The sequence below is a fragment of the Pangasianodon hypophthalmus genome, chromosome 12 (assembly GCF_027358585.1).
Source record: "Pangasianodon hypophthalmus isolate fPanHyp1 chromosome 12, fPanHyp1.pri, whole genome shotgun sequence".
Classification (NCBI taxonomy): Eukaryota; Metazoa; Chordata; class Actinopteri; order Siluriformes; family Pangasiidae; genus Pangasianodon; species Pangasianodon hypophthalmus.
Window position 1 is genome coordinate 19770170 of NC_069721.1, and position 27978 is coordinate 19798147.

Sequence of the window (27978 nt, forward strand, 5' to 3'; positions counted from 1 at the left end):
GTAAGTCGTATTTTCTAATTGTTGAAAGAAGCTTATGGATATTTTTGCTTTTTTCATTAACATTAAAGAAGGTAAAATATATAAGTCCCCTTTTTAATCAATCAAACAAACAAACAAACAAACAGCGGAGGGAGAACTTTCGGGAAATTTCCGCGTTCTTCCTGACGTTGCCATGACGACACGCGGTGGGCGTTACGTGATCCGGAAGTGCAGGTGCACCGTTACAAAACATTTTCAACTCCGGATTATTTGTCCGAGTTTCTGATAGCGCTGGAAGGATCTGTGTCGCACTATCTGTTGTGGATGTAAGAGAAAACAGTGGAGATAAAATGGCTTTAAACCAGAATCACTCGGAGGCAGGGGGAGTCATCATCAACAACAGTGAGAGGTAAATAACATGCGCTGTTAGCCATCTGCAAGGAAAATAACGCAAACCTTTATTTATTTAACGTAACTAGCTATCTAAAACAGTTCCCATGGAAACTACTTATCAGACTGACTACACTGTGTTAGTGTGTAACATTGGTATAGCCGTGGCTGCTGTGTCAGATTATCTCTTATGAAAGATAATAGTGACTCAGTCAGGTAGCAACACACAGGCGTTGGTCTGTAATGGGGCCAAAGTACAAAAAAAAAAAAAAAAGCTCTAGAAACCATTGATTGAGTTGATTAATGTGAATACACAGAGACTAAAGCGAGGTCCAGGTATCCAGGAAGGATCCAGTGCAGTCTTTTCTCACCAGGTCACGCGATCCCCAAAGCCTCTTAACCCTTTTAAGCACCATGGACAGGGTCACTGTTGTGTATGACTTCATCACCTAGTAGTAGAGCACTGATCTGTGGGTTGTATCTTCTTTACACACTCCAAAATGTTAAAATGATAAAATGTTAATATATGTTCAGCTCTACTAGTGTTACATGAGTTATTGACAGTTCACTAGTGGAAAGCAATTCAATACTCTACCTTTCAAGGGAGGACAGATTAGGAAATCCTGAGCCCTTCCGTCGGAACCTATACAGGTCCACCTCCCCACCCGCTACTTATAAACCAGTGCATGGACCCCTGACTTCCCCACCCGCTACTCATAAACCAGTGCATGGAGCCCTGACCTCCCCACCCGCTACTTATAAACCAGTGCATGGACCCCTGACTTCCCCACCCGCTACTCATAAACCAGTGCATGGACCCCTGACTTCCCCACCCGCTACTCATAAACCAGTGCATGGACCCCTGACTTCCCCACCCGCTACTCATAAACCAGTGCATGGACCCCTGACCTCCCCACCCCGCTACTTATAAACCAGTGCATGGACCCCTGACCTCCCCACCCCGCTACTTATAAACCAGTGCATGGACCCCTTACTTCCTCACCCGCTATTCATGGACCAGTGCATGGACCCCTGACATCCCCACTCTGCTACTCATAAACCAGTGCATAGACCCCTGACATCCCCACTCTGCTACTCATAAACCAGTGCATGGACCCCTGACCTCCCCACCCGCTACTAATAAACCAGTGCATGGACCCCTGACCTCCCCACCCGCTACTAATAAACCAGTGCATGGACCCCTGACCTCCCCACCCGCTATTCATGGACCAGTGCATGGACCCCTTACATCCCCACCCGCTACTCATGGACCAGTGCATGGACCCCCGACCTCCCCACTCGCTACTAATAAACCAGTGCATGGACCCCCGACCTCCCCACCCGCTATTCATGGATCAGTGCATGGACCCCTGACATCCCCACTCTGCTACTCATAAACCAGTGCATAGACCCCTGACATCCCCACTCTGCTACTCATAAACCAGTGCATAGACCCCTTACTTCCCCACTCTGCTACTCATAAACCAGAGGATGGACCCCTACCTCCCCACCTGCTACTCATGGACACAGTGCATGGACCCCTAGCCACCCCACCCCACAACTCATACACAAGTGCATGGACCCCTGACCTCCCCATCCCGCCAACACAACACATGCAGAAAAACCCCACATGTATTACTACATTACATAACTATTACAAGTGCTTGAGTAGTCTCTGTGATGCACAGAAGGTAATCGTACCTCTGAGTAAGAGGTAAGGTGACTGCCTTCTTTCTTGTTTTTCAGCTCTCAAACTCATCCACCAAATCATTGAAGTCCAGTTTTTTTTAACAAGCTCTGACTCAATGGCCAGCAGTGACGGCATGTTGAGATTTGACCCATTTTAGTGCGGTGTTCATTTTTTATCTAATCCAATTGGGAAAGTGGAGGTTCTCTGGCTTCTCTTTACTTTTTAAGCAATCCACACACTTAGTATGTGTGTGCAGTGAACCATGTTTTTTTTCCCCACTTATTTAGCTCCAGTTAAAAAAGGGTTTGGGACCTGACCAGTGAATTTACTGGTTAAAATTCAGCCCTAAACGCCAACAGCATTTCAGAATGTATTTCAGATTCTGTGACTTTCCATTCACTGGCTTGTGTTTTATGCATTGTGTTGTGTGTGACAGGGTTGTGTAATGGCCTATTCATTCACTTCAAATCCTTGCTTGTCGAGGGCACCCTAGTGGCCAGGGCCCCTGGGCACATGCCCAGTAGGCCTGGTCAGTAATCTATGCCTGCTTTAAACACTTTCATTTTAACTACATATGCCACAGGTTCCCAATATGTTGAAACTGTATCATGCCTATAGATGAGCCAGAACCACAAAGTGGCTTCATGGATCCTTTTGTTAAGCCTATTTGCTTTACAAAAGGATCCATGAAGCCACTTTGTGGCTGTGTTAGTGAATTCTGTCTGTAGCCTATTTTTGTGTAGTCACCTTTAAATGAACCTGATAACACACGGGTATTCAAAACAGAAATTTTATATTAAAACCACAAATATGTACACTGTAATCTAAGAATCTGAAATGATGCTGTTTAAGGCAACCTGGTTAATTTCAAATAAACTCAGCTTTCAGGGCTAATTTACACATCTAAATAATACAGTTGTAAAGACTCATTTATTCAGTAATATATGGGAGCATATGCTCCAAGAAACAATCAACAAACAAAAACAGAAATACTACATAGTAATAATTCTCAATATTGAATGCCAAGTGATGAGGAGTGTTTTCATTTTTTTATTTTTTTGCAGCAGTATCATTTTGGTATCAGGCATGATACAGTGATACAGTGCTTGGTATCTAAATCAAAGTTCTACTATTAGAAGAAAAAAGCACATTTTTTCTAATTTCTCATCTCTTTAGTGTCTTGATGTCCTATGAGAATGTAGAGCTGATGTTCAGCGATGCAGACCGCTTGCCAGACCTGTTTAGGAAGAGCAGGAAAGGGAGTGTCTATCTCACACCATACAGGGTAGGTATGATGAAAGGGGGAAAAATCACTCACTAATCTGAAATCCATGCAGGAACAGTATATATAAGTATGTCAGTTGGAATATTTATTTGATTGTGTCAAAGTCAGGACATGAAACATGAGGACGTGAATGTTGTTGTTTGTCTCAACCCTGTCAAAGGCTCAGCTAAACTGCACAACTGGATATTTGCTCTTACTGGATGGACGCATGACTAGATGTATGATTTACTTACGCATGACGGTTGCAATCCATGTTGTCACTGTCTTTGAATGCTGTTTCTGACTGCTTTCTATTACCCCATCCAGTCAAATACTTACATATTTATTAGGTGTATTTTTAAATAATGCTGTCTATTCTTCCAGGAAGCCAAAATCAGAACGGTATAGATCAGAGCAATCCTAATTCTGGCTCTGCAGATTGAAATTCAAGTAGGGAGTTAGATCTGACAAAATACCTACATGGAATATTGTCATATATTGTTATTAATCAGCATTCTTATTTATGTGTCCAGAAATAAGATTTGGATAATTATGTCCTGAATTGAAGGAGTTAGTGAGGAATTTCTCATCATTGCAGATTTAAACTGAATACCCTGAAAATTCCCTGATGTAGCAGTTCTTTATTTGCTGCTTGTACTCATGAACTCATTACATAACTCATTACATTAACATATTTTTTGTCAGGTGATCTTTGTGACAAAGGGGAAAGAGGCTTTGCAGTCATTCATGATGCCGTTCTACCTGATGAAGGGCTGTGAGGTCAAACAACCTGTGCTCGGAGCCAACTACGTCAAGGGCACTGTCAGTGCTGAACCAGGAGGTAAAAACGTCAGTCTGTTTCTGAACTAGCAAAGACAGCATGAAGCATCTGTCATAAATGCCATGACATTAAGTTTGAGTGCACTTCAGTATAACACTAACACAAAAGTCTTACACTCTTTAAGAGTTCGGTCAGGTGTTTTAGAGTTGTGTATTTCAGACATTTTGCAGGAAACCTCAAAATCCCTGTTCTAAATAACTATAGGAACTGTCAGACATGAGTACTAAATGATAGCGCTAGGGCTAAGTTGGGGAGAAATTGAGCCGTGTCATGTTCCCTAATCGTTAACTGAACTACATGAGTCATCAGTAAGGAAAGATAAAGCAAACCTTGAACCTAATAATGAAATAAATATTCCGTTGGTGTTAATTAAACACAAGAATTGGTATGTCTTGGATGTCTTTTGCTTTCTAGGTGGTTGGGAGGGTTCTGCAACCTTCAAGCTGATCTTTGTCTCTGGTGGAGCTATTGAATTTGGACAGTACATGTTGCAGGTGGCTGCTCAGGGTAAATATAACTACTGTTCCCAATTTCTACAGGTCTATTGTTTGCTTAATTAATGCACTTCCATTCAAAAATGGCCAAAAAAGTACATGTAGGTGTAAGCATGTATAAAAGTATGTTGTTATTCAGATGCTGTTGCAGTCAAAAACAGTCACGAGACAGCAAATAAAGGCTTAGAGGTGCCTATACTGAATAATTGTACAAATTAAAAACACAACAGTACGTATGCTCCAGCCCCTTCCCCTGGTCTACTGAAACATGTGACATGTATAGACAGTACAGTGAAATTCTTTTCTTTGCAAAGCTGGGGTCAGACTGCAGGGTCAGCCATGACAGGATATTGTTCAAGAGCCCAATAATGGCAGCTTGGCAGTGTTGAGATTTTATCCTTCTGATCCTAGCCCAGATCCTTAAGTGCTGAGCCAGTGCTGATGGTGCATGGCTGGCTACACATTATAACATGGTTGGAGCTAATATTTTATGATGCCTGTTGTGCATTTAATCGTATATTTCCTAATCCTCATCTTCATCTCCATTTTTTGCACTTTGACCAGCGTGTGCACTCAATTAGCCTGAAAGGAAAAAATCATAAAAATGTTTAAAAAAATACATAACGCAAACAAAATGTGTATGAGCTGTACTTGTGATTTCTCCTCCTAGCCTCCAGGGGGCAGCCCGTGACCCCTAATTTTAGCTGTCCATACATGGCTAACGGCGCGTACGCCTACCCACCTCCCCCTCCAGCTAATGGCATCTACTCCACTGGACCACCTCCCCCTGGTTATTCGTACCCTGCTCCTCCACCTCCAGGTAATACACTATGGGTGGAATGACTTATACATCATTATGCAGGTCTCTCAGGTTTGGCCATGCCTGCTTATTTCAAAGGCAAGCAAACATGCATGCTTGTTAAAAGAGCTACTGTTCTAATAGATAAGTTCATAGATGATCTGAGAAGATCTGAAAAGATTAGCTATATTCTAAGATAAACTAAATGCATATTATAACTCTACCTCACTGTTAATGCTGTTCGTAATATTTTAATGGCACTTGGATGAGGAAATGGATGATTGTCTGCTTCCCTGAATGTTTTGGCTTGTTTCTAGGTGCATTCTATCCCAATCCTCCAGGTTTTGATGGCGCTGCAGCCTACGTTCCCCCTCCACCTTACTCCGCCTCACTGGCCCAAGCCCCTCTAGACCCTGACCTACCACGTACACCTGCAGGTCCGGACCACAGCCAGAGAACATCCGAGATCTCACGGCCGGAATAATAAAATTTCCTGATAAACATCAATTATATAAATAGGATGGAGACAGCTCTAGATGAGCGCTTATTGCCTGAGCAGAAAATAAAAAATATTCTTTCATATAAAAACAACATTAAAAGTGTTAATCATGCCTACCTCTCCTAGACTTTAAGCCACAGGAAATCCTGTAAGAGAATTAGCAGCTATATAATAAATGATTGATTTTGGTTTTCTCATAATCTAATCTGTATATAGTGAATAGTGAATATTGTAACCAAGTCACATTATTATTAGTGATTTCCAGATTAAGAAATTTTAATACATGAACACTGATGCAGATTAACATGATAAGGATTTTTCTGTTTTTCTTAGCTATTCAGCAGATGCATAGTAAACTATGTGGTGTAATGAATTATTAGCTGTAATTTGCATGAATGTAATCTCTCTCTCTTTCAGCGGAGGCTAAAGCAGCAGAGGCAGCAGCCAGTGCAAACACTGCTCCTCTTGCTCCTACTCACGTTTACCTGCCAGAGGTACGTTTATCTCTGATATCACCCCACTCAAACATACGCATCCAACATCTCACACAAAACCTGCCATTCAACACACAATTACATCTCTACATCCTCTGTAAAGTGCCATGCATAAGTATTCACCCCCTTGAACCTTTTCCACATTTTGTAGTGTTACAACCTGGAACTGAAATGGACTTTAGACTATGTCTAACATTTGAAGGTGCAAAATATTTTTATTGTGACACAAAGGTTAATGAAAAAAAACAAACAAAAAAAACCAGACATATTTGGCATAAGTATTCATTCCCTTTGCCTAGGATATGTCTCTATCAGTTTTACACATCTTATTGATGTTGGTGAACAACAATTTTCAAGTCATGGTATAGATTCTGAATCAGACTGAGGGCTGGGCTTTGACTAGGACATTCTAACACATTGTGTTTCTTGGTTTTGAACCACTCCAGTGTAGCTTGGCATTATGCTTAGGGTTGTTCTGTTCAAAGGTAAACCTCCACCCTAGTCTCAAGTCTCTTGCAGACTGGAACAGGTTTTCCTCTAGGCCTTCAGTCCTGACCTTTTTTCCCAGTCCCTGCTGATGAAAAGCATTCCCAGGGCATGATGCTACCACCACCAGGCTTTACTATGGGGATCGTGTTCTCAGGATGATGAGCAGTGTTGGGTTTCTATCAAACCAAGCCTAAAACATTACATTTTGGTCTCATCTGACCAGACACCCTTTTCCACATGTTTGCTGAGTCTCCAACTTGCCTTTTGGCAAACTCCAAATGAGATTTCTTATGCCTTCTATTTCAGTAATGGCTTTGCTCCTTTTTCTATGCTCTATTCAATTACAATTTTCAGTACAAACATCCTCACAAGATGGCAGTGTAGTGACAAAATAGAAGACAGGATGACATATCTCCATACTAATTATTTATGAACATCATATTTGGTTTGTTGTTTGTCTTTTTAATAGGACAAGCCACCACCTTACTCACCTCCTGAAGACAAGAAGAACCAGTAAATGTCACACCAGCAATCCCAAAGCCAGCCTTCAAACTCCTCTCTCAAGTCTCTCTCTCTCTCTCTCTTTCTCACACACACACACACACACACTCCTTCTGAGCAGCATTTCATTTAATTAACTCTGCTATCCACACCAGGAGTCTATTCCAATGAGCAGTAAATTGTGGCAGTATTGAAGAAAGAGAGGAAAAGCAAAAAAATGTCATGAGTGAGAAGGAATTAAAGTTTTAGGGCTTATCAGGAGTCACAACAGTGATGACAGAGATTTCCTAACCTTATATTTTGCATTTGTAATGCATTGACGGCATATTGGACTTGATTTGTGAGTTTATTTTCTGGAGACGGCCTAGTTGGCCATGTTTCATAAGATACAGGGCCAGCACGTTTGGATTGTGATGAGAAATACTAATCATTGCTGTGTATTCGTTCAGGCATTATAATTTACAGCCTTCCCTGTATCTTGAATGTGTTCAACCTGAAGGCACCTTGGTGTACCTGTGGATCCGCTGTCCCTGTGCTACTCGTGTCTGTGTGGTTCTCTGGAGCATGACTCAAACTAACACTGCACTTTACCTTTTTTTTTTGTCATGCATCAGTACAATCTGAGCAACATCTTGTCCACAAATACTTCTTGCTGTGAAACAGTTCTTACTTAATTTATTTGGATTATAAAATGTGTAACCATCCAAGCATGCTCTCAGCTCTGCTGTCTAACATAATGGACATATTTTATTAAATTAAACATGTACCAGATTAAAGGTCTGGTTTACAGAGTTGTCTTTTTTTAACAGCAAACATTTTAAAATACACTCTTCAGAGTGCAATACAGATTCCATTTCTCTTCAGACACTTTGTCCATTTAAAGTCTTTTCCTCCTTTTGAATTGATAGATCTAATCGCTGGATTGGCAAAAACAGGCGATATGGTTTATGTTCTTGGCCCAGTTTTACATTAGGAAGAATGTCACTGGATCAGATGGGTTTCACATCATGGCACATCATGTATAAGTGGAGTGCATTTATCACTTTCTGGATGTGTGTGCGCTTCTCCTAATGTCACCATTTCTTTGCAGCAGATGCTGCAAATAGATTTGATCCCAAAGATTCACAATCTTTTACATATCTACACTCAGCCCATGTTGTTTGCAGTTCAAAGCCCATCCACATTTTAATAGTCACAATAAAAAGGCAAGGGTTAATTTAATATAGTACATAATCAATGTGCTTCACATTCAGTCCATTTAAAAAAAGACAAAAAAAATCCCTTCACAGAAGGACAGTAATGTAAATATGCTGGGCTGAAATAAAACACTATTTATATGTACTGCACAAGCAGATGACCCAATCTAGGCAGCAATGTGACAAGCACAGGAGAGACTGACTCAGAAACCACCACCATATTAAACTTGGTTACTGGTTGAGTACATAACACCACAAGTAGAAAGGACAGACTTTTTTTTTTTTTTTTACACCATGTGTAAAAAGACACAGGGACTCATTAAAGCAGTCTGTATTAATTTGAGGATACAAACCATCTATGCATGGAAAAGCACGCAACAGTCCTGAACAAAAATTATTGGCAAAGCTCACTCTAACCAAATAAAAAAAAAAAAAAAAAAAAAAAAAAAAAAAAAAAAAGTGTCTTTAAAACCAGATTCAACCTCTTTTTTTAAATGATACTGGAAATATGTGCTTCAGTGTTGTCACCATTTAAAGTGGCTCAAAAAAGTTAAATGACTACTGGAATGCTCAGTCTTCGAAGTAAAACAAATCTACAACCAGAAGATGAACAAGGATAGTGACAGAATTTGCAAACGAGCTATTAGTGAGAGTGTCCTAAAGTTTGCCACTGTAGTGTTTCTTTTTCTCGCAGAGTGTAACTTGTAGTACGTCAAACTTAAAAAGCTCAAAACCATTTAAGTTTTAGATATATTGTACAGGTTATTCACCGTGACCATTGTCAGCGACGTCATAGACATTGTACCGCACGACCACATTCATGCACCTGAAGAACAAAGAGTCTACAGATGAAAAAGAGGAGCTACAACATGAGAAAACTGTGAGTGAATCTTAAAGTGACCCTTTACACCTGCGTATAGCGAGAAGGAACGAAGTTGTCCTAAATGTTTAATGTTATGTACAGAAGAATAAATTCCAGATTACTAGACAAACGAGTAAATGTGTGAAATGAATGAATGATCTGGATTTTCATTCATATGTGGCTTGACTTGCTCTTGGCAGAAACAAAACCAGTGACTAATTATTTAACCTCTTAAACCTGTGAGTACACATTGAGCTCTTGGCACTCTAAGAAATGTTAAAGTTTTATTTCTGCTCAAGATTTTGGATATTACAGTACAAATATGCAGTAAATCATTAACTCAGACTGCAGACTGAGCTGTCACTCATGAAGAATTGTGCAGCTCTATGATATAGTAGAGCTAAAGGAGTGGAAAGAGATTGATCTTAACTTCACTGACCACTTGTCTGTCTGTGAAAACACCATTTTCAGGTAAAGTTGTTTGGGTAGAAAAGCGTGCCGTATTGTGACGCCATGGCTGGCTTTGTAGTACCAAACATTAGCAGTAGCCACAAAGTGCATGAATTGCAACATAAAGGTTAACTTGATTTTCAGTGTACACAAATCTAACATCAAAAAAAAAATTATATTAGTGAATAAGTTTGTTCACATTATTAAATAAAAAGTGTAACTTGTGCTGGAACATCTGGTGTTTGGGTGTTCTGTAATAGTCTTTGAGCACAGTTTTTCTATTAAAAGTCTAGGTTTCAGGAAGTGGCTTTTGCTGAAAGCATTTGTTAGTGGTGAGGATCTCCACAATAGTTCTTGGAGGCCTGGAACTACTTTCCTACTCTAAGTGTCCCTATTGTGTGCTTGTTCATTTGCTGCATTTGCTTCAGTTAGAACGTGTTTTATGAGCTGAATCACGGTGTTTTATGAACTTCAGTTCCGCACCCTTTGTTTTGAAAAGTTGTTCACATTGGGCAGAGAGTGACACTGACCCCCTCCCCGATCCAGCAGGCAGGATAGAGCTCATGGGAAAAGACGCAGTGGAAGGCGTGCAGCCTCACCTGGTTCTCCCCATAATAAGCCAGAGTGCCTTCGTCATAGTCCAGCAGCATGCCAATGCGCAGAGGCCGTTTGTTTAACTGCAGCTCGCCTGTTACAGGCTCTCCATGGCTACCGTGCCAAGCGGTGAGCTGGCGCTCATTCAGCTGCAGGCTCCATGACAGCTCATTCATTCCCAGCATGGACGTCCTGCCTTTCTCCTTGCGCGGGATGCCGGGGTACGTCACACCTACATACGCCCACGGTTTGGACACCTCCAGCTCCCAGTAGTGGCGACCGTGTGTGAAATTCTCAAAGCACAACACTTGCCAGGTGTGGTCAAAGCGTGCCTCGTCAGCTGGCACTGGATGAGGCCCTGAGATCAGGTGCTCCGCCCGCTGGTTGTTCTGAGAAAGCATGAGGTGAGCGTTGGCTGTGCGAGGGTCAAAGGTCAATGAACAACGGTCTGTGACGAGAGAATGTACATATTAGGACATTTTTTAAAAATTTTACATTGTCATTTTAACACTGGTGTTACAGTATATAATGAAAACTTGTAAACTAAATAAAATGCAGGCACCTTTTACATACTCCTGTGATTTTTTTTTAAATTTCATTTTAAAACATTACCCATGATTCAATGATACATGATCATAAAAGATCAAAATAATTACCATTCCTATTTTAATTAAAACGCTGCCAATACGATGTAGATTTTGATACCCAGTGAAAAAGAATATTTATTTTATTTAACTAATGTAAAGAATAAATATATTACAAAAACATATATTAAAAAATCTTTTGCTTTATGTCTCACATCCCTGCTTTTATTTCTGATTTTATGATGTGTCTCTGGCCTCACCCAGTCTTATAGTGTTCTTCCATCAGTACAGCACAGTAAAGTTACTAATAAGAATCCATTACCTAATTAAATACCTGTGTTCATTTCTCATTAAATAAAGGTATGGAAGTAGGAGTTCCCAGTAAATACTAAAAGAGTAGCACCAATAAAGGAGCTTCATAGTGCGATTAACTTTTTCTGTGTTTTTGGATTTATCCGAAGACACATAAAATAGCCGATCAAACAGATTTCGTTGTACTCGATGTGACTGTCTTTAGTAGTTTGAGATAACAATGATATTATTAGAAATTTTTTCTAGCTAGATTAGTCTCAGGCCAAATAAAATGACTGTAAACAATAGACTATATGAAATAACAATCTTTACTTACTTTAATAGTATACAATTTGGGACAGAGCTCTAATGTTTTTACTAATTAGCTAGTGTGTCAGTTTAATGGACTGTTTACTTTTCATAATAAACGACTTACCAAGTGACAAGCCTAGGTACATTTAAAATACATGAGTAGAGGATTTAGAGTTTATACCCACAGGCCACTATATAACCCTTTATAGAAAACAGATGGGGGTCCCTTTTTTATATTAATGTAAATCTGTCAAATTAATGCTGTGTAAAAGGGCAGATATGAGTTTTTTTTTTTTTTTTTTTTTTTTTTTTACATTGAATGAGGCCTTCCTTTCCTGCTGGATAAGGTGGAGTGGCTGGACTTGGCACAACAGCAAGCATTGGTCTCTTGTCTTGAGGAGAGCCTGTGCAAAAAGAACATGTATAAGTGCATATGAAAAGAACTAAAAAAAAAAAAAAAAAAGACATGTTTATTTATCACATACATACAAAAAAATGCTATTTGCAAATTTAGAAGTGTCCTAACCTTCTTTGTGGTGGCTCACAGCTGCATACACAGCTTTATCCAGATCCTCACACACCAGCTTTGAGATGCGAGACAGAACGTCTGTGACGGGATTGAGCTTCTCCTGAAGGTTTACACTGACATCTACAGGAACTGAACCCATCTGAGGGACCTCCACCAGCCTGGAGTCCTGTTCACACACACCGCACACATAACATCATGAATAAGCCAACACATCACCTAAAGTGCTTTAATATCATCTGTGTCCTGCCTGAATGACTACAGACCCATTGTATTCACACCTATCATCATGAAGTGCTTCAAGCAGCTAGTCATGAAACACATAAAAAGCTGTCTTCCCTCCACACTGGACCCATTCCAGCATGCCTACCTTCCTAACCGCTAACAGAGGACACCATATATGCTGCCATCCACCATTCTCTGATTCACCTGGGCAAAAAGAACAACTACATAGGTTCATAGACTTCAGTTCAGTACAATCTTCTCAAAACAACTGACAGAAAAGCTGAGCCTGCTGCGTTTGAACACCTCCCTCTGCCACTGGATCCTGGACTTTTTTACTGGGAGATCCCAGTCCATCAGGATCGGCAACACCACCTCCAGCACCTCCAGACTGAACACCGGCACTCCCCAGGGCTGCACGCTCAGTCCACTGCTGTTTACACTGCTGACTCATGACTGTGCTGCAATGTATAGTTCAAATCACATCATCAAGTTTACTGATGACACTACAGATGTGGGCCTTATCGGCAACAATGATGAGTCAGTGTATAGGGAGGTGGTGGAGCAGCTCGCAGATGGTGTAGAGACAACAATCTATCTATCTCAATGTTGATAAGACCAAAGAGATGATTGTTGACTTCAGGAGGCAGGAGGACCCGACTGGATCAGTCACCACTGCCCATAAACGGAACAACTGTAGAGAGAGTCAAAAGCTCCACGTTTCTGGGTGTGCACATGACAGAGGACCTCTTCTGGACTCTCAACACCACCTGCCTAGCCAAGAAGGCCCAGCAGCGCCTCCACTTCCTGTGGAGGCTGAAGAGATCCAACTCCCTTCTCCAATCCTCACCGCCTACTACAGAGGGACCTTACAGTGAATAATGGCGGGCAGCTGAAAATATCAGGGGTCTCTCTACCCACCATCATCGCCTTGTACAATAACCACTGCATCCGCAAAGCCACCAGCATTGTGGACGACCCCTCCCGCCCGTCTCATGGGCGCTTCACCCTCCTGCCATCTGGCAGAAGGTCCAGCATCTGTGCCACCACCAGCAGACTCTGCAACAGTTTTTCACTGAGGCAGTCAGATTACTCAACACTGCTGCCTTCCTACACTTACTTGGAATAAACACCTAAACCACCATGACTCAACATATGCACTTTACAAAGCTGCATTAGATGTGTTTTTATTTGAGACTCTTTTTGCTGCTCCATTTATTACACTACACAATAGTTTACAGTCCACTGTTGCAATAGCGCTCCTGCACAACACTGTTCTGTCATCCTTGTGTATCTGTTGTGCTGTGTGTTCATTGTTCTGTGTATTTATTGTTCTCCGTATGCTGTTGTGTACTTATTGTCCTGCACTCGTCTCAGACTGTTGTGTATTTGCACTTTATGTCGTCTTGTGTACTGTACTACTGTATTGTTATGTGTTGCACCATGGTCCTGGGGAAACAAGATTTCATTCCGGTGTATACATAAGCTATATAGAAGGATAGCAATAAAAACCTACTTGACTTGACTAAATAATGTAAGGTGTCTAGGGTTATATATAGACTAAAAGACACCCATATCCCCATCTATGGCCTTCAATGCACATCAGTCTCATTTTTTTTTTTTTTTTGCAAAAATTGCACCTATGTGCTATGCTATTTGAGTTGTTTCAACCTGAATGAGCTGGCAGTCGGGGAGGGCACTGAGGCTGCTGATCTGCTCCTGTAGCTCTCTGAGCTGCTTAAGTTTCTCCTGCAGGTTGCTGAGCCGAGTCTCAGCCTGAGATACAGTGCTGGCCTGCTGCTGCTCCACGAAACTCTGCGTCACTTCCTGTTTCTCCATCAGCACCTTCAGCAGCTGTGAGAACTTGGCGCTCACCCACTGAGACGTCTGCTGCAGTGACACCTGTGACAGTTACAGGAGTGCTGAGAAAAGTGCCAAAGGCAGAACACTTCAGGGTATCATTTTACATTTAAAAATCACTGTAATGTTCTACTTGGCTTAAAACAATCCAGTTAAAATGCTTAATAATATTTAGAATTTACTAAAAAAATTTCAAAAAAACATTAAGTGTAGATTAATGTTAACCACATAAAAACGTTATGTAATTATGAATTTACGCTTTGTATATTTTTTAATATTTGTAAATTTTGATAAGATTATATTCAGATAAATTTGACATGAGTGTAACAAGATAAAACTTAAAATCCATGATTTACGTAAAATTGTTAGCACCTGCCATCAGAACTATCCCCAAGAATGTGAATAGCGTTTGTGCATCTATTGTTTATTGTTACCTGAGAAGACGTGATACTATATCGGGTATTAAAAAACAAAACAGTATATCAAATCAAAAGAGATGACCTGCCTCAATGTTTCCTTTATTTTGCTAATCAGTGAACAAAACATGTCGATACAAAAGTGATTTATAAATGTATAATTGATTTTACACCATTTTTATATCATGCAATTATTTATTACAGGGTGTCCCAAAAGTCTCCATACAGAGGGGAAATTAACACTTTTTAGCAAGAGGTCTTCCAAAATTTTTCATACTTAGTTTATATTATATAATTTTTCAGATAGCCTTTAAGAGTGCCTTTGACAAAAGAAGAACGTATTGAAATTATTCTCATGGCAGGATCGGGAAGCTGCAGCAAGGTTGGATTTTAACAGGAAACATGGCAAGCACATCACACACACCACTGTTGCAAAATTATTAACAAACTGAAAAAGGCTGGACGTCCCCAAACATCCACTGACCAATGTGGTGCAGGAATACACAGGAGACTTTTGGGACACCCTGTAGTTTAAGGAGCAATTTGCAATAATTAAAAGCTTTCTGTTGCCTAAGTTGCATTAAAACATATCCATTCTCTGTTCAAATTATACATCTATAACTTATCATGTCATGAGATGCCTTTTAGGGAAAAGGGGCAGAGCTGAGGAGATCTGCTGCTGTTACAGGACCAGAAAAATGTTTAAGCAATCAGTCAGTATACTGCATGTTAATATTGTGAAGCAGAATTTTCCTATGATTAAAGTTATATGATTATTATACAGTATATGGCCAAACATATGTGGACACCTGATTATTACTCCCACATGTGGTTCTTCCCCGAACTGTTGCCACAAAGTGGGAAGTGCTCAATAAAGTGCTCTAAAAAAATCTTGCATGCTGTAGCATTAAGAGTTCCCTTCACTGGAACTAAGACGCCCAAACCTGTTCCAGCATGACAGGGCCCCTGTAAACAAAGCGAGCTCTATGAAGACATGGTTTGCAAAGGTTGGAGTGGAAGAACTTGAGTGTCCTGCACTCAAGTCCTGAACTCAAACCCACTGAACACCTCCAGGATGAACTGGAACACTGACCGCACCCCAGGCCTCCTCACTCAACATCAGCGTCTGACCTCACTAATGCTCTTGTGGCTGAATGAACACAAATCCCCACAGTCACATTTTAAAATCTAGTAGAAAGCCTTCTCAGAAGAGTGGAGGATTTATAGCAGCAAAGGGGGGGCTAACGCCATCCTAATGCCCATGGTTTTGAAATGGGATGTTCAATAAGCACATACGGGAGTGATGATCAGGTGTCCACATATTTTTGACTATAATCGCCACAGCCACACTCCAAAATCTAGTGGAAAGCCTTTCCAGAGAAGTGGAGCTTATTATAACAGTAATGAGGGGACTAAGTTTTAATTTTAGTAAATACTATCTTTGTAAAATAACATCTCATGAGGCGGTATTCTTTCGTACCTTAGCTTCAGTGATATTTTCTGAGAGCATCAGAATGTTCTTCTCTGTATCCTCTATGCATTTTCCAATCTCCATGCCCTTCTTCTTCAGTCCCTCCTATCAATCAACATAACACTGTAAGAATTCTAGATGATACACTCAACAATTACAGTTTGATATACTACAATGATATACTGGGATATTTAACAGATATTTAAATACTTGGTAGTTACAGTTTATTAGATAGGGAATGTAGACTCAACACTAGGAAGCTGGAGGAAAAAATGCCTTTTTAATATGGCTCAGACATCATTTATTCTTCTGATGTTTCAAGGCTTTGTTGCCAGCCAGCAATGTTCAACTTCCAAAAACATTACAAAAACAAAGTCCAGCATATTACTGCATTACTAGAAATAAAAGTTGATGGAGGTGTTCTTACTTCTCTGTTACTCCTTTCCTCTTCCACCAGCACCTTGTCATGATCTTTGCACTCTTTCACAGAGCACACACAGCACACACACATACAATCGCTCCTGCAGTAGTAGATAAGAGGCTTTTGATGCCGAGGACAGAGCTCCTCAGAGCCGTCTTCGACTCGGTCTATTCTACACGCCGCACCTGCAGCCCTCTCTGCTGAGCTGTTGGCGGCCACTTCGCTCAAGACGGACAGAGAAACGTTCCGATTCAGGGTGGGTCTTGGGGAGAACGTCTCTTTGCATATTGGGCAGTTGAATGTATTCTGAGGTCCACCTCGCTCCATCTGATCCCAGTGTTTGGATATGCAATCCTTGCAGAAGGTGTGGCCACAAGGGATAGTCACTGGGTATTTGAAACGCTCCAAACAGATGGTGCAGGTCAGACTGTGCTCCTCCATGACCAGATCTGTCTACCTGTCAGTGAAATGAAGATGAGGTTGCAGACTAGCCAAATGCACTTGAGGAAATCCACAAGATTACTCTGATATGTTAGTTATAGCAACAAGTCAGAAGCAGGCACCACAGAGGTGTGATCAGTAATACAGTAAGGACAACTACAGTGGTATATTTTTTAAGGATTACCGCAGAAAAGTATTTAAAATTAAGATATATATTTATTTATTTACAACACTAGAACACTGGCACATCTATACTGCATTATAGTGACCGGAAGTGATGCACAGACCAAATAAATAAGTTGTTACATCCATAAATGAAAATTTCAATGAAAACCATATCACAGTATTAATGGTAATTAAAGGTGTCACTATAATTATCATTAATTTATTAATTAGAAACCTAGACATCTAACTTGCCCTTAAAAAACACCCACCGTTTTGACAGCTAGCAAGCTAACAGCAACCTAAATGCTAGTATGCTGATTTTTCCCCCACATTTGTCAGTTAATGAAAATGTTGCACAACGCAATGACTTCAACGCAATAGCTCACCTACTGTCAATGTTTTTTTATTTTTACAAACTAAAAACATACGTACTTACTGCGCTTTGCTAAGAGTGAAGCGATGCTAGCTAACCAATTCGAAGGTTTGCTATGCAAAACCTCGCAGCTGGACAGTCTGTGACGTAGTACGCAGAAATAGCCTACTTATGTGTGTATACGTCACTCTTTTTCAGCGTATTTCAAGATGGCGCTGCAGAGGACGGTAGCGAGGTTGGTGCGCATCGGGACGGATTTAGGGGTCAGAAATAATGCGAGACATTTTAAAACAGCAGGTCAGTGATGGTTTTTGTCTTTACTTTTAGCCGTGTTTCTTTTTTGAGTTTTAGTCACTTGTGTATTGTCTGTTAATGTCATATATTTCTTTCTCTTTAGCCTGGTACTAATGTCACATTGCACCTAACTGATGATGCTGTTGGGTTGATAGAGTGCACATAAGAGTTTTAATGTGTATTTTTACTGTCTACCAAAAAGAAGAGTCTCTTCTTTTCTTCTGCTATGTCAGTGACTATAAATTCATTTGGATCCTTTTTGATCCCTAGTGTAACATTTCCATAGCTTGATGCCCCATGTTCATGTGTGTACCACCATTTGTGTAGCTGCTGGTAATTAATTTAATTCATATACACGTTTCATTCATTATGCTGCATTATTTGCATTCATAGATGAGCTTGGGCTTGAATCCTGACTTGCTAGACAATATATTGTTTAGTAGACAGATCAATGATCACAACAATACACCTTTAATTTCAAGGTCAAGTAGCCACAAGGTGCTGTCCAAAGCAAAAAAAAACAAACATTTTTTTGCTGACCTCTTTGGAGCTCACTCACTCACTCACTTGCCCACTTTCAGTAACTGCTTTTTCCTGATCAGGGGTGTGGTGGATCTGGAGCCTCTTCTGGAAAACCTGGGATGAGACTCCAGCCCAAACTTGTCTTAGCCAGTCCACCTACTGGCATGTTTTTGGAATGAAACTGGAGAACACAGAGAAACCTCTCTCAGACACAGAGAGAACATGCAAGTGCCTCTTGGGGGCCGTGGAGATGGCTTGGGCATCTCATATGGGGAGTTGTGACTGTGGTTGCTGTGCTGGCTTTGGGGCTGCGGATGCCGCGAGCAGTTTTGCACTCAGCATTCCATCAGTGGACAGTGGATAGATTCAACAGACCAGACTTCATGTGAAAACAGGGATGAATTTACAGGTTGTGCAATTGCACTATTTGTCCATGTAGTACACAGTTAGAGAAGGGAATTATTTATAACTGTATTATAATTAAATATCTGTTAGCACCCAGATGAGGATGGGTTCCCTTCTGAGTCTGGTTCTACTCAAGGTTTCTTCCTCATATCGTCTCAGGGAGTTTTTCCTTTCCACCAACACCCCTGGCTTGCTCATTAGGGATAAATTTACTGATTTAATTTAATTTGCACCTCCAGGGTTGAGGGTTCGAATCGTGCAGAGTTTGCATGTTCTCCCCGTGCTTCGGGGCTTTCCTTTTGCAGTCCAAGTTGTAGGCTGTGTGTTGTAGGCTGATTGGCATTTCTAAATTCTCTGTGGTGTGTGAGTGTGTGTGTGATTGGCACCCATCCAGGGTGTCCCCCACCTCTTGCCCCGAGGTCCCTGGGATAGGCTCCAGGCTCCCCCGTGACCATGTGTAAGATAAGCGGTACGGCAAATGAATAGATGGATGATGTCAGACGTGGGTGAATTGAACGTAATGAAGGATTACAGCTGTCTGCATGATACCCTGCTATTTTATATTGTACTTTATTTATTACTGTACAGTAGTGTATGGTAAGGTGGTTTTGAACACCACGCTTTCTACAGGAGACTGCCAGATGTTTTACATCTACACATTTTATCCATGTTCCTGCTTGTTTTCCTGTCACCTTGCAGCTGTATTATGTCGCCGGACTGCACCACTTGGTCCAATGCCAAATGAAGACATAGACTGGAAGAACCTGGATGCTCTGGAGAAATACTGCAGTTACACGCGCTATCTCAGAATTGCAGAAGAGGCCAATAATGAAGAAGTCTGGTGGAAGACCTACAGGAAACATGTGGAACAGAAATCTGACAAAGGTATTATTCCTATTATGAGAACGCTAAGTCATATGGTCTTATATGTAAGATACTTTGCTGCTTGTGTGAACCAAGCTGTTTCTGGGGTTACTGTCCTAAAACACATGTTTGATTAGTTATTTCACTTAATTTTTTGCTCATAGTGAAATATAACTTGTCTAATCAATAGACTTTAAGCCGGTGGACATCGGCTTGCCTCATTGCCGACCCTCCAGGTTAAAGGAAGCTCGGGAAAGAAGAAAGGTGATGAAGGAAAACAAAAAGAACCCAGAGCTGGAGAGAGACGCTCGTCTACGCACATGTACGCATTACTTATTTCTTATTACGTATTACTGATTTACCTATGATAGATTTGAAGATTATGACTTGATCTTGAATAATGTCAGGGAGAGTATAGATAGATTATAAAGTCCAACATTATTATTTTAATTATTATTATTATTATTATTAATGTCACATGCTCATCATGACCTTGAGTGCTTCTCCCCTTTTGCATTCTAGTTCGCATTCCTTTGGACGAAGTGAAGCAGGAATGGGAGAAAACAAATGGCCCTTACCACATACAGAGGCTGGCAGAGCACTATGGAATATACAGAGACCTTTTCCCCATGGCCTATTTTGTTCCAAGGGTAATGCTGAGGGTGGCATATGGAGACGACAGCAGTGCCATGGTGCATTATGGCAATCATTTATCACCTACTCAGGTGAGGCTACCTAAACAAGGTGCTGTTTCTCCCATGCAGTAATCTTCAAGTTGCTGTTTTAAAAAAAAAAAAAAAAAAAGCCGCTGATTTGTTTAATTTGTGTTCCAGGCTTCTGCAGCACCTCACATTAGCTTCGAGGCAGAAGAGAATTCTCTTTGGACATTGCTGCTAACAAGCCCCGGTAAAAATTAGTTAAATGAAACTGAGATTTGTAATGTCCATAGTGTAGATCTGGCTAATTTCTTCTTTTAAGGTTTCTCTTTGCATTTTACCAGCCCAGGTGGTTATAGTCTTAACGGAGGAAGGGGATTTGGGTTGCTGGCGTGTTTAGTTGTTTTACATGGTTGTTAAAATGGCAAATAACTTCCTTAACTTTCACAGATGAATTATTTGCTTATCTGTGTTTTCCCAGATGAACATTTGCAGGATGGTGAGCAGGAATATGTGCATTGGCTGGTGTGAGTATTCAAACTCTAATTCTAGCCATAGATGCTAGAGGCCAGGTAGCCAGTGAAGCTGCCATGATTGTGTAAGAATGTGACGCTCTGGCCAACACAGGAGAGAAATGTAAAAACATGTTCACATTCGAACTACAGTGATACTTTTAAAGACCATAGAAACTGTGCGAAGAGAGAAGAGAGCGTGACTTTTCATAATGTAGTGTTGAGCATAAGTGTAATTTCTAAAGCAAGGATTCTCTTGTAACTGTTAAAACATCTACAGACCCTCAGTACAGTCTTATTTTACATAATCAAACTATTTAACTATTAGACATATTATTTAAATGAGTACAATAATATTTAATACTGGCTATGGATATTTATTGGAAAGTTATTTCAAACTGCCATTGTATTTAAATTGGCATTATTTATAAGCTTACTCTATACTATCACTCTATTACTATAAGCTTTTTTTTTTTTTTTTTTTTTTTTTAATTTCTTGAGGTTTGGATTAAACCTATTCAGTACAAGTGGCCAGTCAAACAGGCTAATAACTCTAAGAACTCAACAATAAATATAATAAATGATGGGCTGTAATTTCCACCACAGTAACAGTATAATAATAAAAAAGAATCTGTGGACCCCCAGGCTATTCTGCAAAGATCCCGGTTTGAGAACCATGTTTCTGATGGATACCCAGCATTAGGACACTTGGTGGCAGTACTGACTGCATGTGCCTCTTACAAAATCTACAGTGGAGTCCAAAAGCCTAAGAGCACTAGTGAAAATGCTTCTATTTTGCATTCTCTTCTAATTTAATACAACAATTATTATTACAAATATTATTATTATTATTATTATTGACAACAACTTGAGTGAAAAGTAGAATCTTTTAAATATTTACATGAATCTCAGAGTTTCTTTATTTTGTTTGTATTTGGTATGTCTCCTTTTTGCTTTAATGACAGTGTACACTCGAGCTAGCATGGACACCACAAGTTTGTGCAAAACCTTATGATCCATTTTAGATCAAAGCCATCTGTGTGTCGTCTGAACACATGCTTCAAAAGAAGAACGGGGAAAATCTGACCTTCTGTGCAAAGCAGTTAACATGGTCAATATCACAAATTTGCTTACATTTAAACAGGGACCTAGAAATAGTGCAAAATTGTAAATATTCAGGATATTGAACATTAACCTTTTTGTATTAAATTGTTCAGAATTGTAAAACTCAACTGTTCATTTCCAATTTAAAAAAAAAAAAAAAAAATCCCAGATTTTCAATGTGGCCTCAATCAATATTTTGTTTATTTGAATACATTTATTCAAATAATTTTGCATTACATATTAAACTTTGTGTTTTTGACTGTCCCTAGTAATGGCAGAAACATGCCTCTAGGGCTGTGTCTGTTTGTAGCCAATGATGATGATAATGTAAACAACTTTCCATTTATGCAGTGGTAATATTCCTGGAAATGCTGTATGTTCTGGTAATGAGATCTCTCATTACATGACTCCATTTCCTGCCAAGGGAACAGGATTTCACAGATACGTCTTTGTCCTGTTCAAGCAAGATGCTGTTGTTGACTTCAGCAGTGATGTCAGACCAAATCCCTGGTAAGCTGTGGGGGATTTTAATGCGGTCACACAGAGAGCACACACCACCATCAATTATATAATTCTATCTATATATCACATGTATGTATCTCTCTCTCTTTCTGTCTCTCTCTCTCTCTCTCTCTCTCATATATATATATATATATATATACAGTCAGGTCCATAAATATTGGGACAGTGACACAGTTTTGGTAATTTTGCCTCTGTACACCACCACAGTGGATTTGAAATGAAGCAGTCAAGATGTGACTGAAGCATAGACTTTCAGCTTTAATTCAAGGGGTTTAACAAAAATATTGCATTAACCGTTTAGGAATTACAGTCATTTTTTACAGAGTTCCTCCATTTTCACAGGCTCAAAAGTAATGGGACAATTGACTGATAAGCAGTTTCATGGCCAGCTGTGGCCTGTTTCCTCCTTATATCATGATAAATTAAGGAGATAAAAGGTCTGGACCTGATTCCAAGTGTTGAATTTGCATTTGGTAGCTGTTCATGGGAACTCTCAATATGCCGTCCAAAGAGGTGTTGATGCAAGTGAAGGAGGCCATCATTAGGCTGAAAAACCAAAACAGACCTATTAGAGAGATACCAGAAACTTTAGGAGTGGCCAAATCAACAATTTGGTACATTCTTAAAAAGAAGGAATGCACTGGCGAGCTCAGCAACACCAAAAGGCCTGGGAGACCACAGAAAACAACTAAAGTGGATGATTGCAGAATTCTTTTCTTATTGAAGAACAACCCCTTCACAACATCTAGCCAAGTCAGGAACACTCTGGAGGAGGTAGGCCTATCATTGTCAAAGTCTACAATCAAGAGCCACCTTCATGAATGTAAATACAGACGGTTTACCTCAAGATGCAAACCGCTGGTAACACTCAAGAACACAAAGGCCAGATTAGACTTTGTTAAAAAACCTCTAAAAAAAGCCTGACCAGTTCTGATGCAAGATTAACTTGTACCAGAATGATGGGAAGAGAAAAGTATGGAGAAGGAAAGGAAGGGCTCATGATCCAAAGCATACCACATCATCCGTCAAACATGTGGAGGCAGTGTTATGGCATGGGCATGTTTGGCTGCCAATGGAACTGGGTCACTGGGGTTTATTGATAATGTGACTGTTGATAGAAGTAGCAGGATGAATTCTGAAGTGTACAGAGCTATACTTTCTGCTCAGATTCAGTCAAATGCTGCAAAACTGATAGGACAGCGCTTCACAGTACAGATGCATAACAACCCAAAACATACTGTGAAAGCAGCCCAAGAGCTTGGAAATTAAATGTTCTTAAACGGCCGAGTCAGTCACCTGACCTCAACCCAACTGAGCTGCTTTTCACTTACTGAAGACAAATCTGAAGGCAGAATGACCCACAAACAAGCAGCAACTGAAGATGGCCGCAGTAAAGACCTGGCAAATCATCTCAAGGGAGGAAACTCAGCATTTGGTGATGTCCATGGGGTCCAGACTTCAGGTAGTCATTGACTGCAAAGGATTTACCTCCAAGTAATAAAAATAATCCTAATATTTATGATTATATTAGTTTGTCCCATTACTTTTGAGCCTGTGAAAATGGAGGAACTCTGTAAAAAATGACTGTAATTCCTAAACGGTTAATGCAATATTATTGTTAAACCCCTTGAATTAAAGCTGAAAGTCGACGCTTCAGTCACATCTTGACTGCTTCATTTCAAATCCACTGTGGTGGTGTACAGAGGCAAAATTCCCAAAACTGTGTCACTGTCCCAATATTTATGGACCTGACTGTATATATAATCTTTATATATATAACAAAAAGTAATACAAATAGCATGTTTCCACCAGACATTGCGGCTCAGTTCCGGATTTGGGCGCGGTCTCATCCATCACACAAGCCATGCCTAAATAGCATACACATGCTTAATTCAGTTCTTGACCACGTACCATGCGAGCAGATGCAGGATGTACAGGAAATGCTAAAAATATGCCAACCAAAAAGTCCACAATCACAGTTATCACAGAAACATCCTGATTAATATCCCTGGACCAGAATTGCCTTCAGTAGTGTAGTGACCATAGTTTCTTTCCCTTTTCGGAAGTCCTGTTTTCCAGTGACCTTTATTGCTTTATTTACTTACTCAGAGTAATTTTCGTATTGTTATTCATCTTGAGTTTATATTTCTTTCCTGAGAAATCCACTATCTCCTTCTAATTAGAACAAATCTCAAATGGTTTCCCAGGCCCTGCCTAGCCCCCTGTTGTATAGCACAGAGCAAGATTTAGCCACACATAATGACCCCTTGTTGTTTATTTATTTTTTATTTTCCTTTTTTTTTTTTTAACATGATAAAGGTTTCTGGTAAAGGTTTGCAAAATCACTGTGTCTCATGCTTACACTAAATAACTTGGAATCGCAGCAGTTTTTGAAATCAAATAACCTCCACCCTTTCAGTTAACTAATGTGACAGTCTCTTGTTTTTTTTTTTTTGTTTTTTTTTTTTTTTTTTTTAAATGTAAAATTTAGTGGTTGGATAGCAGAAAATCTACTACTTAAAAAAAGTCATTATAGCAGGAATCCAGATATGTGGAGACAGAATATGTAGATTTGGGTGTACTTTGGCCTTCTTGTGCATATTGCCTTGTATATTACCTTGCACCAAGTCAGACTGAGATTTTAAAAGAATGTGGTAAACAGCCTACAGTCTTACTATCTTAAAAGAATGTGGTAAACAGCCTACAGTCTTACTATCTTAAAAGAATGTGGTAAACAGCCTACAGTCTTACTATCTTAAAAGAATGTGGTAAACAGCCTACAGTCTTACTATCTTAAAAGAATGTGGTAAACAGCCTACAGTCTTACTATCTTAAAAGAATGTGGTAAACAGCCTACAGTCTTACTATCTTAAAAGAATGTGGTAAATCGTCTGCCATTGTAACTTTATCCAGTCTGAGATTCTGATTCTCTCTTCAGATTAATTTCCCAGAAATGATACATACGCACAAGGCTGAAGTTTACTGTTATAAGTTTACTGTCATCAGAATGTTTATCTTGTATGTACACTGTGATTAAATTGGACAACATTTGGCGATTACCTGACAGCATTGTGTGTGTGTGTGTGTGTGTGTGTGTGTGTGTGTGTGTGTACATATAGTTACAGTCTGCAGCAGCGAAGTTTTAAGACACTGGACTTCTACAGGAAACATGAAGATCTAATTACTCCTGCTGGACTGGCTTTCTTTCAAAGCCAGTGGGACAACTCTGTCACCAGTACTTTCCACACATTGTTCAGTAAGGTTTTTTTTTTTTTTTAACTACACGCACATTAGCCCACATGTACAGTGTTTATGTAACCAACTCTCTGCTATTTTTCAAGGAAATGGACTTCTTATCAGGAAATGGTCACATTTTTCATGGGTAAATTAGTTTAAAAAGGTTTCATGTTGTCCTGAACATGATGTCTGAAAACATAATGTGCTAACCAACATCTTCTGAATATTTTTGGGCTACCACATTTCAGATTAAGCAACTATCAGTCAAAGAAATCTAAACAAATGATTCCAGGGATGTTGCAGTAATGTTCATGCCCAAAACCTTGTCATTTTTCACATCAGTTCGTGGATGAGTGCAGATTATGAAATGGATAGTTTCAGAGCCTCAATATGCACACACCTGTAGCTGCATCACAATAACTGAGTAATGTATGAAGGTTTTAAACCAATGAAAGCATTCCACTTAAGCCATTGTTCTGGCCATAGAGTACTCTAATCTTTGTCAGTTATGTTACTTGGCAACCAAAGATTACTCTTAACAGACTACATTGGGTGGAGATGTTTTATTGCAAATAATCGCACTGTGCCTAAGAATACCCTTACCCATAATGATCACGGTAATACCCACCCTCTCATGTCTTACTGTCTTCTTATACAATAGTAAAAAGTTTGAAACTGCTGGATTTGACAGAGTACAATAGATTTATTGTGGAAGAACTAAAAAACAGGGAACAGACTTGGCTTGATGTGAATGTAGCAAGTCTCTGTTTTCATCTAAAAACTTAAGTTCTTTCAAAAGTGGCCTGTGGATTTTGAAAAAATTAAACTTAAAACCTACAAACCACACATTGGGTTCTATCCCAGTCAGTGTGAGCACTGAAGCTCAGCCAGCTTGGCTACAGTATATGCCCTTATTCAGGGTGCTGTTTCTACTTTGTGCTGAGAGTGTTTATGTATAGTTTCTTTTCCATGTGGCATTTCCAGCCAGTTAACGATGAATAGTTTTATTAAGGTTTTCAAAGCCATTTTTGCCCATTCACCATCTGGAGTGCTTCCATTCTATTCAAACCTTGAGAGGAACCAGGCTCAAAAGGGAACCCCATAGTGCAATTATAAATAAATCCCTTCTGTTATTGTGTACTATATGGACAAATAGTGCAATTGTGCAACCAATAAATTCATCACAGATTTCGCAAGAAGTGCGGTTGGTTAAAATCTATCCACTGTCCACTGATGGAGTCCTGAGTACGAAGGTACTCGTGGCAACCGCAGCCCCAAAGCCACCACAGCAATCGCAGTCCCAAGCCATTACAGTACAGCTCCCCATATGTGATCCCCAAGCCATCTCCACAGCCCCCAGGTGGCACCATCCCCAGCAATCCAAACGGTTCTTCAGGCTGTCCATATGGGGCCACCCCCAGCAGCAGCAAGCGAACTCAACCGATGAGAACTCCAACCAGAAGTAGGGCATCAGGATGGGTCAGGCAGGTCCGGGGAGCAGAAGGGGTCAGGATCACTGGCATCTCAGAAGTAGCATGTGTAGCTCAACAGAGGGCAGTGTTAAAGAGGCTTCATTCAAGAGTTTATGGATATTCTGGAAGCTGCCTAATAGCCAAATGAATTCTTTGTAACATATGTATGTTTTTTCGTTTTTAAATGCTGTTCCTTCTCCACAGATATGAGAGAGCCAGTGTTTGAGTACGACCGACCACCGGTGTATCATCCACCCCAGAAAAAATACCCTCATGGTCAGCCGCTTCGATACCTGGACCGCTACAGAGGCGGAAAAGAACACACATATGGCATTTACTAAAAAAACAATCTGTACATTTGTTATTGTAGAAATTTCTAATAAAAATTTATTTACATCCAAGCAAAATGTTTAATTCCACAATGCAGGTAGCAGTTTCCAAGCATGAAACTTTAGACCTTTAATAATAAATAAATACAGATATACTGTGAAATAACAGTCAACAATGTTACCTTTTTTTTTTGTGTGTGTGAAATAACGGCAATGTTTATTCCATTTATGATTAGGCTTAGATTATGACCAGTCATCTGCTATACATCCCTGTGAATGATTTGTTACTATAGAAACGTTAATGCATTATAACAAGTGCATTAATATTAACCTGTCATTTGAGCTGGAACTACAGTCTGAGCTGGCGTTAGAGAAAATTAATCCACATCTTCAGAATGAAGAATTAAACCGTGCTCTGGTATAATGTATTTTGGTAT

The 27978-nt window shown here is 40.0% G+C and overlaps 3 protein-coding genes across 6 annotated transcripts; 2 read left to right on the forward strand and 1 right to left on the reverse strand.

The window, feature by feature from the left end:
* Window positions 1-174: 174 nt before the first annotated feature.
* Window positions 175-8227, forward strand: wbp2 (WW domain binding protein 2). 2 transcript variants are annotated; one of them, XM_026914969.3, is made up of 8 exons: window positions 175-388; window positions 3236-3344; window positions 4029-4164; window positions 4579-4671; window positions 5329-5478; window positions 5799-5894; window positions 6374-6450; window positions 7409-8227. In XM_026914969.3, the coding sequence occupies exons 1-8, from the start codon at window positions 330-332 to the stop codon at window positions 7454-7456; spliced, it is 768 nt and encodes a 255-aa protein (XP_026770770.3). In that variant the 5' UTR covers window positions 175-329; the 3' UTR covers window positions 7457-8227. The 2 variants fall into 2 exon arrangements, with proteins under 2 accessions (XP_026770770.3, XP_026770769.3); XM_026914968.3 differs by having other exon boundaries at window positions 176-388; window positions 5775-5894.
* Window positions 8228-8373: 146 nt separating this feature from the next.
* On the reverse strand, window positions 8374-17786 carry trim65 (tripartite motif containing 65). 3 transcript variants are annotated; one of them, XM_034309275.2, is made up of 7 exons: window positions 17688-17786; window positions 16652-17102; window positions 16234-16329; window positions 14149-14379; window positions 12256-12424; window positions 12044-12133; window positions 8374-10990 (listed from the first exon to the last, which is right to left on the reverse strand). In XM_034309275.2, the coding sequence occupies exons 2-7, from the start codon at window positions 17084-17086 to the stop codon at window positions 10452-10454; spliced, it is 1560 nt and encodes a 519-aa protein (XP_034165166.1). In that variant the 5' UTR covers window positions 17087-17102; window positions 17688-17786; the 3' UTR covers window positions 8374-10451. The 3 variants fall into 3 exon arrangements, with proteins under 3 accessions (XP_034165166.1, XP_034165167.1, XP_034165168.1); XM_034309276.2 differs by having other exon boundaries at window positions 17684-17772; XM_034309277.2 differs by lacking the exon at window positions 17688-17786 and adding an exon at window positions 17521-17665.
* A 2-nt stretch (window positions 17787-17788) lies between these two features.
* Window positions 17789-27608, forward strand: mrpl38 (mitochondrial ribosomal protein L38). Its single transcript, XM_034309279.2, has 9 exons — window positions 17789-17921; window positions 19545-19730; window positions 19900-20031; window positions 20232-20434; window positions 20543-20615; window positions 20847-20892; window positions 22333-22491; window positions 25623-25759; window positions 27417-27608. The coding sequence occupies exons 1-9, from the start codon at window positions 17834-17836 to the stop codon at window positions 27551-27553; spliced, it is 1161 nt and encodes a 386-aa protein (XP_034165170.2). The 5' UTR covers window positions 17789-17833; the 3' UTR covers window positions 27554-27608.
* The last annotated feature ends 370 nt before the right edge of the window (window positions 27609-27978 follow it).